This window comes from Mirounga leonina, unplaced genomic scaffold, assembly GCF_011800145.1.
Source record: "Mirounga leonina isolate KUSES-001 unplaced genomic scaffold, KU_Mleo_1.0 Mir_171, whole genome shotgun sequence".
In the NCBI taxonomy this organism is placed as follows: Eukaryota; Metazoa; Chordata; class Mammalia; order Carnivora; family Phocidae; genus Mirounga; species Mirounga leonina.
Genome location: NW_023270436.1, coordinates 17173654 through 17186037, shown reverse-complemented (window position 1 = coordinate 17186037; position 12384 = coordinate 17173654). Strand labels below are relative to the sequence as shown.

At 46.7% G+C, this 12384-nt stretch overlaps 1 protein-coding gene across 3 annotated transcripts in view; it reads left to right on the top strand.

The window, feature by feature from the left end:
* The first annotated feature begins 78 nt into the window (after window positions 1–78).
* Window positions 79–12384, top strand: part of UBE3B (ubiquitin protein ligase E3B) — a 51580-nt gene continuing 39274 nt past the window's right edge. For 2 of the 3 annotated variants that reach the window (XM_035017187.1, XM_035017189.1), the window contains exons 1-9: window positions 87–228; window positions 4064–4166; window positions 5434–5615; window positions 5772–5892; window positions 7184–7243; window positions 7664–7768; window positions 9395–9491; window positions 10799–10884; window positions 11783–11865. In XM_035017187.1, the coding sequence (XP_034873078.1) occupies window positions 5455–5615; window positions 5772–5892; window positions 7184–7243; window positions 7664–7768; window positions 9395–9491; window positions 10799–10884; window positions 11783–11865 (713 nt within the window). In that variant the 5' untranslated portion in view covers window positions 87–228; window positions 4064–4166; window positions 5434–5454. Of the gene's footprint in view, window positions 229–4063; window positions 4167–5433; window positions 5616–5771; window positions 5893–7183; window positions 7244–7663; window positions 7769–9394; window positions 9492–10798; window positions 10885–11782; window positions 11866–12384 lie in introns of all 3 variants that reach the window. The other variant, XM_035017188.1, reaches the window with a different exon arrangement.

Sequence of the window (12384 nt, the reverse complement as noted above, 5' to 3'; positions counted from 1 at the left end):
GAAAGATGCAGGGAGGTCGTCCTTCCCGGGTACAGAAGCTCTTCGGAACTGTCGTTCACCGGAACTGGATAGTTGCTTCCCAGCGGAGCTTTGAGAGCGGACACCCCGGGGCAAGATGGCGGTCGGGCCTCGGCCGCTGCCCCGGGTCTGGCAAAGCTCGAAGGTATTGAGCTGAGGCGGCCTCGACCCCGAGCGCGGGGGCCTCGAGCGGATAACGGTCTACGGCCTGTGGGTAGCGAGTGGGAACAGGGTTGGGGGTTCTCCGGTGGTGGTGGGGACTTTGAGGGAGGTGGCCCTTTGGCCGGGTCCCTGCCTCCCCAAGTCGGAGGGCAGGTGTTGGGGACTGGCTTTCGTGTTCCAGGGGGGAATCTCGTCGTAGCCGTTTCCACCCTTTTTCATCTCTGGGACGATAGGCTATTTATAGACAGACTAATGCTGGGTGAAAAAGATTTGTTATTATGTTGATGCCGAGGGAAGATGCTGGGCTCAGGAGTCACCCAAACCGGAGTTCGAGTCCTATTCACTCGCTCTGTGACCTTGGGTGAGTTTCCTCACCTCTCCGAGCCTCGGTTTCTTGCTCTGTAAAATGGAGTAATTAGCTCGTTTCACAGAGGAGGTTGTGTAATAACAAGTTTTAGTATCTGACACTCAGCTCTCTCAGTAGAGACAGCTGGTGTTAATGATTTCAATAAGAAAAACTTGGTGTAAATGGACGCAAACTTAGCCCTAGCGGCAGCCTTGCCTACTCAGCTTTTCTTTGCTGTCCTGTGAGTGACAGAGTCCCTTGGTCTTGTCTGTTTCACTTAACTAATAGCTTTGGCGTTAGAGGTGGCTTCGAATTCAGGAGTCTAGTGACCTCTCACAAGTCATGTCCCCCCCCCCTTTTTTTTTAAAGATTTTATTTATTTATTTGACAGAGAGACAGCGAGAGAGGGAACACAAGCAGGGGGAGTGGGAGAAGGAGAAGCAGGCTTCCCGCAGAGCAGGGAGCCCGATGCGGGGCTCGATCCCAGGACCTGGAATCATGACCTGAGCCGAAGGCAGACGCTTAAGGACTGAGCCACCCAGGCGCCCAAGTCATGTCCCATTTACATTTCATTTTCTCTGTGTGAAGGTGGGATTGATAATTACACGTACCTGGATAGGCTGTAGCCTTCAATAAATGATAGCTGTTGTTCTTAATAGTCTAAGTCCTGTTGCCTATTCTTTAAAAATTGGACCCCTGAGACCTTCAAGGGCTGTTGAAAGACAAAATTAGTTAAATATCTGTGCAGTGTCTGATACATGAACCCCCCTAACAAATGGTGGTTGTCACTAAACTTGGCTGCCCAGCTCTTCCACCATAGCGGGGAAATCCTCTTGGGCTCAGACAGCAGTTGATATTTATGATGCTTCACCTTTGGATGATACTCTCTGGACTCTTTGATAATTCTCCATGAAGCTGACCTCATCCAGGGAAGACTGATTTTGAGCAGATACCATGGGAATACAGAAGTAGAAAAGTGTCTGAGTCCTGTCTCTTAGTATTAAAATCTTGGCTCTGCCCCTTAATAATGGTCTAACATGGACTATGGGACATAACTAAATGATCTCACATGGTTGCTGGTCTTACTATGTAGAAGGGACGTGACGCATAATGGATATTTAATCAACTGTTTTCCTTTTTGCTTTTTAAATAATCTCGGTTATCACCAACCTCTTGTGTTTCTAATTTTTCCACATATATCGTTTCCCTAACTGGATGGTAAGCTTTTTGTTGTTTGTTGTTGTTTGTTTGTTTTTTAAGCCTAGATGATAACAGTAAAGCTCAGTTACCTGCTATCTGCTTTCAGATACTCCTTGTTAAAAATTTCCCACTTAATCCTGTCAGAGTGTCATGTTGACTAGGTCACAATAGAAGTGTAAATGTTTCAACTAATTCTTTTAGCACCCCTAGGAGGTAGGTACTATTATCCTCAACTTACAGATAAAGAAACTAAGGCCTAAAGCGGATAAGCAATTTGGCCAAATGAGGTAGAATCAGAACTAAAAAGAACCAAGGGTACTTTGATCCAGGGTTTTTTCTACTACATACAGCCTTTTCTTTGATTATGTCAGTTTGTGTAATCTTTCATTACAGTAACTTTGAATATATAAAGACTTCATAATGAGCTTTATTTCTTTGATAACTAGTAGATTCTAGGCACATAGAAGAAGTGAATAAGAAGGAATTAGAAAAACTGCAAAGTACAGACTATGGTGTAAACAGAAACATATCGTATTGCTGAGGGGATGGAAATTTCAAGGAAGAGCTGTTCTGCAAGGCCCCCTGGGAGAAGTAAAAGTTTTGAGGTAGTCTTACAGCTACCTTGTCACAGTTTGCCTATGCGTCCTCCGGTTTTCCCATTGAGAAGAGGCTCACTCTCCTCCTCACACCTTGTGCGCACCACCCCCCGTGAGGGACTGTCTACATGTTAAAGAATGATCAGACCACTGTACTGATGGCTTGGGCCCTTTCTTTGGCAGCTCTCAGGAGCTTGAAGCTGTTACTCAATCTAAACAGGGTCCTAGCCCAAGTGACAGGACTGGTGAATCTTAGTGCACCCAGGGATAGGACAAAATTTAATGGGTGAAGAATGTACTGGTCCCAGCACTATTTCCTACCCAAAGAACCTGTGTGACTATGCAGATGAGAGCCTCTACTGAAGTTTTTTTTTTTTTTAAAGATTTTATTTGAGGGGCGTCTGGGTGGCTCAGATGGTTAAGCATCTGCCTTCGGCTCCGGTCATGATCCCAGGGTCCTGGGATCGAGCCCCATGTCCAGCTCCTGGCTCAGCGGGGAGCCTGCTTCTCCCTCTGCCTCTCCTCCTGCTCGTGCTCTCTCTCTCTCTCCGTGTTTGAATGAATAAATAAAATCTTAAAAAAAAAAAAAAAAGATTTTATTTGAGAGAGGGAGCACAAGCAGGGGGAGGGGCAGAGGGAGAAGCAGACTCCCCACTGAGCAGGGAGCCCCGACTCAGTTGCAAGGCCAGATCCCAGACCCCCGGGATCATGACCTGAGCCAAAGGCAGACACTCAACCAACTGAACCACCCAGGCGCCCCTACCAAAGAAGTTAAAAAAACAAAACAAACCCCAAAATTCATGTCTGTAAAAATAATGCATTGATTACTTATTGGCTGTGCACTCTGTCAGCCACCTTGATAGGTATTTGACATACACCATCTCATTTGGTCCCCCTTTGCCTCTGCCAATTAAGAGATGAAGGCAGAAAGCCTCTGAGGCATTTCTCTGCAGTCCCTGGCAGAGCTGGGGACTGGCTCCAGCTCTGTGTGACTCCAAAGCATGTGTGCTTCTCAGTGCCATGCTGCCTCACCATGTGCTTTCTGCAGAAATTTTAGAAAACAGGCTAGTTAAGGAAACAGAACTTCCTACCTCAAACAACCGCCCTCAACATGTTGGTGTATTTTTCCCAGCTTTGTGCCTCTGTGTGCACATGCATTTTTCTTTTTCATTGTGTAATTGGGATCATATTGGTTCACAGCCAGCTTTTTTTTCATTTCTCCGGCGTAAACATTTTTCATATTGTTAAAAAATGTCAAACATAATTTTCAGTGGCTTTTTAACATTCCGTCCCCTCTGTTCTTACTATCATAAAGCAAGTACAGCTTTAATTCAGCTTCTCTGGATTGTTTTCAGTCTGTTCCCTTTAAACTGAAGGCCTGGGGAGATACGGTGTAACATTTAGATCAGACGTTAACTAAAAAGGACACTAGTGTTGTTTTAAGCCAGAAGCATTTTTTATTATTTTTATTCAGTGAGAAAGATCTAGGATGCCCTACCTATAAAACTTAACCCTGGGGCGCCTGGGTGGCTCAGATGGTTAAGCGTCTGCGTTTGGCTCAGGTCATGATCCCAGGGTCCTGGGATCGAGTCCCGCATCGGGCTCTCTGCTCCTTGGGAGCCTGGTTCTCCCTCTGCCTCTCTCTCTCTCTCTCTCATGAATAAATAAATAAAATCTTAAAAAAAAAAAAAAACTTAACCCTGAATCTGGACTTTTTTTTTCTTCCTTCTGCTTTTGCCAGAAAAGACACGCTCCTCTGAAGCAAGAAGCTGCCCTCAGCTGTGAGTCCTCGACAACATCACTAATGATTACCTGGCGTTTCTGTGTCACAGGCAGGTCCTCAGGTGAGCTCTCCAGACTTGCTTGGGCAGAGAGAGCAGGTGATTGAGAAGACTGTTCTCTTTTCCTCCCCTGCCTTCTTACCCTCCCTTCTGTGATCAGGTGGGCTTTGTTCATTTGATGAGAGACCCACGTGTTGGGAAAGACTTGTTATTTAACAGATGTGAATCCCTGTTGAAAAGGGATCACAGAGGCCCCTCGGTAGGTTGACATGGGGGGAGCCCTGAATGAGCTTTTTATTCTTAATGGTGTTTTCACATGGGCACTGCTTTGAGGGAGGTAACATAGTAAAGAGATTGTTTTCCTGAAGTCGGGATTTCTGAGTAATCGATTTCAGTCATTTTGTCAGCTGGGCTGATTATATATTTGGGACAGAATGACAGTTTTCAAGCATCCAAAGAAATCATCTCAGTGTGGGAGGCTCCCTGGGCCAGTGTTGGGTGCGCTAGGCTGATAGCCAAAGCCACCCCTTTGAGAAAAGACAGTTACTGGTGATTTAGATAAAAATGTAATGGATAATTGAGAGGCTCTGTCCAAAACATGCCAGTCAGTGGATGGCAGAGTTCTGCTCCAGAGTCTTCCTCGGCCGTTGGCAAGATGGGATCAGTCAGGACAGCAGAGTAAGTTCTACAGAAAACCAAACATATTCAATTTAACAGATTGTCTTGCATTCTGGAATCACATTTGGCTTTTTTAGCATGAAAATGTCCCTTTTTCCAAAAAAATTAAGGGTTTCTTTTGTGGTAGGCACAAGATAAGTGCCAGTAAATATTTGTTGCATGAATGGCTGAATGAAATAATGACAGTAAATGATTGTTTTTATTTTTTTCCTCCAAGTCTTGACTTGGCAAAATAAATTTGACTGCTCAGTGTTAGACTGTTCCAGAAAATTCGGTTATCTAGGAACCTTTGACCTGGAGGATGCCTGGTTTGCATTACAGCTTTATGGATGGAATCAATTCATACTTTGTTCATCTGTTAAACGATTACGGAGCCCATACCCTATGGCAGATGCTGTGCTCTTTCTCTTAAGAAGATGTAATTATTTAATACAGGAAAAAGCATCGCTGGTCTAGATGAGTCAAGTGAAAGGAGCCGATAGGAAGTTGAGACTTGTGCCAGGAGAGCTATTAGCCCTTTTGGAGGGCGCAGAAGGGTCCCTACTAGCTCTTTGCTGCCCAAGTGCCTGCCTGCCCTTGGCTCCTGAGCCCCTTCCTGTGTGTTTTTTTTCCTGGAATGACCTATAGAGGCTGCTCACCATTTTCCCTGCAGGGTTCGTGCAAGTTTGCAAACATGTTCACCGTTTCTCAGACCTCGAGAGCATGGTTCATCGATAGGGCCCGTCAGGCTCGAGAGGAAAGGCTCGTGCAGAAGGAGCGGGAGCGGGCAGCCGTTGAGATTCAGGCCCATGTTCGGAGTTTCCTGTGTCGGAGTCGGCTGCAGAGAGAAATCAGGTGGGTGCCAGGGACTCAGCACATTCTCCCTTGCTCCCAATTAATAGCAAGAAAAGGTGGTGTTTTCTCCTATAGTTCTTGAAAAGCCTTCCAGCTGCTGTGAGCTAATTTAAAATGTCCTTCCTTTTCTTTTCTTATCCTTTCCTCCCTCCCCAGGAGAGAGATCGATGAGTTTTTTAAAGTAGATGATGCTGAGTCCAGTAAAAGAAGCGCACTTTGTATTTTTAAGATTGCCAGGAAACTGCTGTTCCTGTTCAGAATTAAAGAGGATAATGAGGTAAAACAATAGCGAACACTCTGCTTCCCCATCGGCCAGGTCTTTTTAAAGTATTTTATAAATATGAATTCATTTAGGCCTTACAGCAAGTCTGCGAGATAGACTCTGTGACTGCCACATCCTGCCCTTTCTGTTTCTTTGGGACGTGTTTTGTAGGCATTGTGCCCAGTGCTGCTGAGAATCATCACGGCATTAGGTGAATGAGTAAAAGAAGCCATTTACAGGACAAAACATAAGAGAAATCCTAATGAGCAGTAACCCCTCGGGAGGTGGTGGGGATGGGAGATGGTGAGGACATCAGAGGGAGTGATGGTGTCTGTGGCATGCCCAAGAGTGGGCAGCCACTCTTGTGTTCTAGCCAGTGGTGGGCTGCTACTCTGATTTGGAAAGGAGGTGCTGGAAGTCCTGTGCTCATTTGTAAAAATTGGTAGCTAATTTGAAATTTCTCTCAAATCCTATAAACCACAAACAAAATGTGCTGGTTGCACCTTTGGGATTGGAACGATCAGCCTAGAGCAGCGAGTTGTCTGTAATAGGACTCCCGAGACCATTGAGGAGTGCCTCTGTGCTCCCAGGGATTAGACATTCATTACTGCTAAGTGTCCCATTGTGCCAGACCCTCCTCGAGGCGCTGGGGCCCTGGAAGGAAACAAGATGCGCAAGGTCTCTAGCCCCATGGAGCCTGTAGCCCAGAGAGAGGCAGAATTATCCTGGTGATGGACACACAGACACACAGATGAGGACAGGCAGGTGCAGTGAGGTGACCCCTGTTGATGAGGAAACTATAGCTCCGGGTAATGAGGTGGCTGCCCAGGGCCATGGCACTTTTGAGGGTGGATCCAGGGTTGGGATAGACAGTGTAACTTAGTTTCCACTTTCCTTCCTTTTGCATTTCAAGAGAAAAATGATGTGACAGTTTGTGAGGCAAAAGTCCGTGTCCATGGTGCTTACAGAATGGCCCCTGGGAGAGCACGATTCAGGGGACAGCTTCTAGTTTGCAGGAGTGCAGGCCCAGATTGCCAGATTGATTTCGTTTTTCCAAAGGAGCCCCAGTCCGAAACGCAGGTGTGGGTATCATCCAGCTCGTGGGCCACCAGTTTGAGAGCCTTTCATGAGCCTTTCTGATCCTCGGTTTCCATATCTATGAGAGGGAATTAAATATGATCAGATATGTGAGTCATCTGGCTCCATGCAAGTGCCTGCATGTGCCAGGTGCCCACGGGACACTTGCTTCTTTCCCATTTCACCGTTGGTTGTGGGAATTTATAACCCCCACTCTGCCTCTTTGCAGAGATTTGAGAAGTTGTGTCGCTGCATCCTGAGCAGCATGGATGCTGAGAATGAACCCAAGGTAAGCGGGATGGGGACTGGGCAGCCTCCCGGAAGCTTTCAGTCCGGTCTCTTGGCTCTGAAAGTTCCTGCTGAATGTTAGGATTTTGTTAGGTATGACTTTGCATAGGTACACACAGCCCTGCGTGTAAGGAATGGATCGAAAACGTTAACAAAGTGCAACTGATTTTTTTAGTCTCTTCATTGTCCAAGAGCTATGGTCTGCTCTTACCTCTTACTCAGGATGCTAAATTCCCTTACTAGGCTATTTCATCTCTGGGTTTAGCATTAAAATAAATACTGCTTGCTGCTTACTCACCCATTCATCTCCACTGCCTTCTCTGGCACTGGACCTAACAAATTGGTCCCATTCCAGTAGCTACAATGTATGTAATTTGGTCTCCGTACCTGCCCATTATGTTTCTCTTTCTCTTGCTTGTAGGTGTGGTATGTGTCCCTGGCTCTTTCCAAGGATCTCACCCTCCTGTGGATTAAACAGATCAAACACATTCTTTGGTATTGCTGTGAGTTTCTTGAGCAGCTCAAGGTAAAAACAAAACAAGACACCTATAAATATATTCTTCTCATTGGAGGCCTTTAGCATTATTTTGAGAGTCCTCGTGATTCATTCATAGGTTATTCCTTTGGAAGTTTGTCAGAATCTAGTAAGAAAGGGCGCCTGGGTGGCTCAGTTGGTTAAGCGACTGCTCAGGTCATGATCCCAGGGTCCTGAGATCAAGTCCCACATCGGGCTCCCGGCTCAGCGGGGAGCCTGCTTCTCCCTCTGACCCTCTCCTCTCTCATGCTGTTTCTCGCTCGCTCGCTCTCAAATAAATAAATAAATAAAATCTTTAAAAAAAAAAAATCTAGTAAGAAATTATTAGAGCCCTTGTTCTGAGAGAGAGCGAGTTAGATACCGTTATCATAATAAGCCCTTCTTTCCTGTGCAGTATTTTGAACATTGGGAACCTGTTGGCTTTCTTTCCATTCTTTTGATACAACGGATAATTTATTGTTTATGTTACTGTACTAGTCAGGCCTCTTGTTACAAGTGCAGATACCAAACATGAGTGCAGCTAGTGATACATACAAGCTAAGCAAGAAAGAGAATATCTTTTAAGAATGTTCTCTGTAACATGGCAGCCAGGGATGACCAGAACCAGGAGCTTCTAGGATTCTCCTTCTTGTCCCTTTCATCCCTGCTCCCTTTTGGAATCACGGTAGCCAGCAGTTCTGGCCTCAAATCCTTACCCTATCTTGACCAAAGAGAAAAGGGAGGCCTCCCCACTGGTTTAGAAATCTGGGAGGACTCAAAGGTGCAGTGGGATCCTGGTCTCAACCTTGAGCTGGTCACAGTGACAAGAGGGATGGGGTACTGCCACTGGCCCTTCCTGGTCCTGTACTCACATTTGTGTTATGAGAAGGTGGGCAGAGGTGTGAGTCGTTGCAAATGGCAGACATTTTCACTTGGCACGATGCCGGGAGAGGTTTGGCAATGACTCAGGTAGTAGTGGAGTGATGGAGCAGATGTCCCCAGAGCCTCCAGTGATCCATTAGTAGCCATCTCCCTCAAGGCACTTGTGAATGACTCACTTGGCCTTGACCTGGCAACAAGCATGAATTATGATTATAATAATAGCCAGTATTCCATAGAGTTATCTCCGTGCCGGGCACTGTTCTTAGTGCTTTATATACATTAATCCATATATTTCTAACAACAAGCCTATGGAGAAAGCAATGATCCTACCCCTAGTCAACAGCTGAGGAAACGGGTACAGAGAGGGTAAGTGACTTGGCCTAAATCACACAGCTAGGCAGTGGTAAAGCTAGCCATCTGAGCCTAGAGTACCTGTAATGTTCAATTGGATTTCTACACTGCTGCTTTACTGAACATACATGCATGCACGCATACGTACGTACTCACAGCAAGCCAGCTCCAGTCAGCTTGTTTTCCAAGAATTCTCAATTCCCAAGAGCATTTCAGATTCCATGCTTGAGCACTTCTGTCATTTAACTCCCAAAGTGGTCGTTGCCCAAGAGAAAAAGAATAAACTCGGACAGTCCTGACTCACTTTTCAGAGGCCGAGTGCATCCAGGTAGGTTGTAAGTGGATGCTCGGCTGTCAGAGACTGGAGGGCATATGTCTTAATCTCAGTCTCTCTATTGTTTCCAGCCTGAAATTTTACAGGACTCCAGACTCATCACGCTGTACCTCACAGTGCTTGTCACCTTCACAGACACTTCAACGTGGAAAATTCTCCGTGGAAAAGGTCTGTGGGGCTTGCTTCAAAACCCTTCCCAGGTGGCATTTGCATAGTGAGCTTGGGGACCTTTCCACCTTTTTGAGAAGCTTGTTCACTGCCGTAAGCCTCAGGGAAAGACCGAAAACTGTACAGATGAAGATGCCCTTGGCGCTGCCATCAGATGCATCTGCAGTATCCAGGATGTATGTTCAGTGTCGTGTCACGATTTCTCCTTTCTTTGCATTTATGGGTAAAGGCTTGGCCCTTCTGACCTCATTTTTTTAAAACCCCCAGCACCTCAGCCTCAAAGCAATAATATTTGCTCAAGCCTGTCATTCGTGTCAGAATCATTGAGCAGCAAATAATTCTATTTTGCCCATAGAATTTGTGTTGTGAAGCTGCCTCCTTTTCCCCGGATAGTGCACTGAGCCTTACGCGTTTCATACATTCGCTTCATCCATCCGTTCGGCAAATAGCCTTCTCCGTGCCAGATACCGCGCAGGCACTGCAGAGACAGAGAGGCCACTGCCCTCGGAGGGCTTTAGGTGCCCAACGCCTGCTGTGTGCCTGCCCTTCCTCAGAGCACTAGGGAGTCTGGTGAGGGAGACAGACTCCAAAGGGAAGTCACAGATCTGTGACTGTATATGAACATAGGCAGGCTATACACGTAAACACATAACATGTCCTGACAGCAGTGTGGCCAGTGCTTGGAAGGAAGGGTACAGGAGGCGAGAGCATTCAGCGGATGGGGGAGGACCTGCCTCGCTGTGTCTGGCGCTCGGGCTCTCCTGCAGGAGCGATGTCTGAGCTAAGAGCCGGAGGGAGAGTAGGCGTTCACGGGGCCAAGAGGAGGGACAACACTGAGAGCAGAGGCAACTGTATGTGCAGAGGCTCCCGGCCAAGAAGGGGTGATTTTAAGGCAGGGGCATTGGGGGGTGGTTTAAAACTGGGTGAGTTCTGGCCTTGAGTTCCAAGGAGCTCATATCCCAGTGTGCTAGGAGGCAGCCACAGAGAGCAGAAAGTGCCAGACCCTCGGAATCAGGAGAGGTGCTACAGGCGCTCAGAGGCTGGGGACGTTACTTCTGGCCAGGGAAGTGACAGGACTCATCACCTAAGAGGGGACACTTGAGCTGGACCTTCTGGGAGAGAGAATGTTGGAGATTGGCCTCTCCCTGTACTCTGGTACCGAACCAAAGCGGGGAGAGTAGGAAAGCAAGCCAGAGAAAATCTACTTTCTTTATGGCCTCGGGCCTGGGCCGTGATATTCTGTACCACATATAAAAGGTTCACAGTAAGGCCAGAGCCTTTTTTCTCAGACTTCTTTCTTCATTTAGGGGAGAGTCTTCGACCAGCCATGAACCACATTTGTGCAAACATCATGGGACATCTCAACCAGCGTGGATTTTATTCTGTGCTGCAGGTTTGTGACCCCCATCCCCTATCATGGGACCTCGTTCTTCCTTACCTAAACTTGGATTTTTACAGCTGATTTCGGCCTATCTGGTGCCCTCCCCACAGAAACCTTTTCACGGGAGTTTAAGGCCTGGCATCCTGTCTCTTCCCCTACCTTGAGTCCCTTGTGGTTTGTGTCAAGGGAGGACAGTGGCCCTGGGATCCCTTTATCGTGCTCCATCTTTGGCTCCAGGAATAACCCAGCCACTTGACATTTAAAGTTGGGAAGGAGGCCTCAGGGCTTGGTTCCCTCAGGTTCCTTCTTGGGTGGTGTCTGGAATTACCTTTCTTGCTGTGTCCTCAAACACCTTCTGTCCACACTGCCCCTGACTGCCATCTCACACCCCCAGGGAATTGTCAGAACTCTAACCGCTGTTTAAAAGCACTTTGGAAATTTCGAGTTTAAGAAGTTGCATTGATTTAGCCCTGCCTTCTGCCTGGTACTGAGATGGGCTCCTTCCTGATCGGGTTGCCTTTTCTCCTCAAACAAACCCTGTGAGGTGGCATGCTGGCCAGAGGTCGTGTCGTCAGCCGTTCATCTCTGTGAGGAAGCTTTTGGATACCAGAATGTAGGAAGAACACACAGGCGAGATTTAAGTCTGGTGTTCTTTTCACTGGCCATTAACTTTTTTAGCTCTTTATTATTTCAAAATTTTAAATACGATATCAAGAGAGGTGTATGAAGGCGATAACCCTAACCCCTAACCCTAACCCTAACCCTCACTTTGCTCTCCCTTCACTTTCAGAAAACATTCCAGTAGAGTTTTTTATCTGAAGCCCTCATTTTACTTCTGTGCTGCTTTTTTACGTACAAGTGAATATATAGTTGGCATTGTCCCCTGACCAGTTAAAATGTTCTTTTTCAGATATTATTAACCCGTGGCCTGGCGAGACCCCGGCCTTGTCTGTCCAAAGGCACTTTAACTGCAACCTTTTCTCTAGCGCTGCGGTAAGTGGTAAACTCCATCTGAGGGGTTGGCGTACTTCGGGAGGCTTCCTCCCCTCGCTTTCCTTTTCTCCTGTTCCTTATGTTCGGTGTGGGCTGCCCACTTTGTCCGAATTCACAGGAAGTGTCTTTCTTCCGATTGTGACGCATCTGTGGCAGCTCTTCTGTCTGTGTCCCTGAATTTTTTGCAGCATGAGTTGAAGGAAGTTTTTCAAAGTGAATTGCTTTTCATTGTGCCAAGGGCCCGAGACACAAGCATTTTTCCTTTTGAGCTTTTAATCGATATAGAGAACCCGAGAGCTGGAGGAGGCTCAGCAAAGGGCCAAGCAGAGGGTTAAGGGAGTAGTGTTGTGAACACGGGTTTAAAATGTTCGAATCTGGAGGCCCAGAGAGGATGTGCTGTTTGTCTTCACTTAGTTAGGAGATACAAAATACATACGAAGCTAAATAGTTCCATGTAGAAATTATGCCTGCAATTCAGAGAATCGCCGTGTACACAAAGCTGTGTCTTTGTGTCTGGAA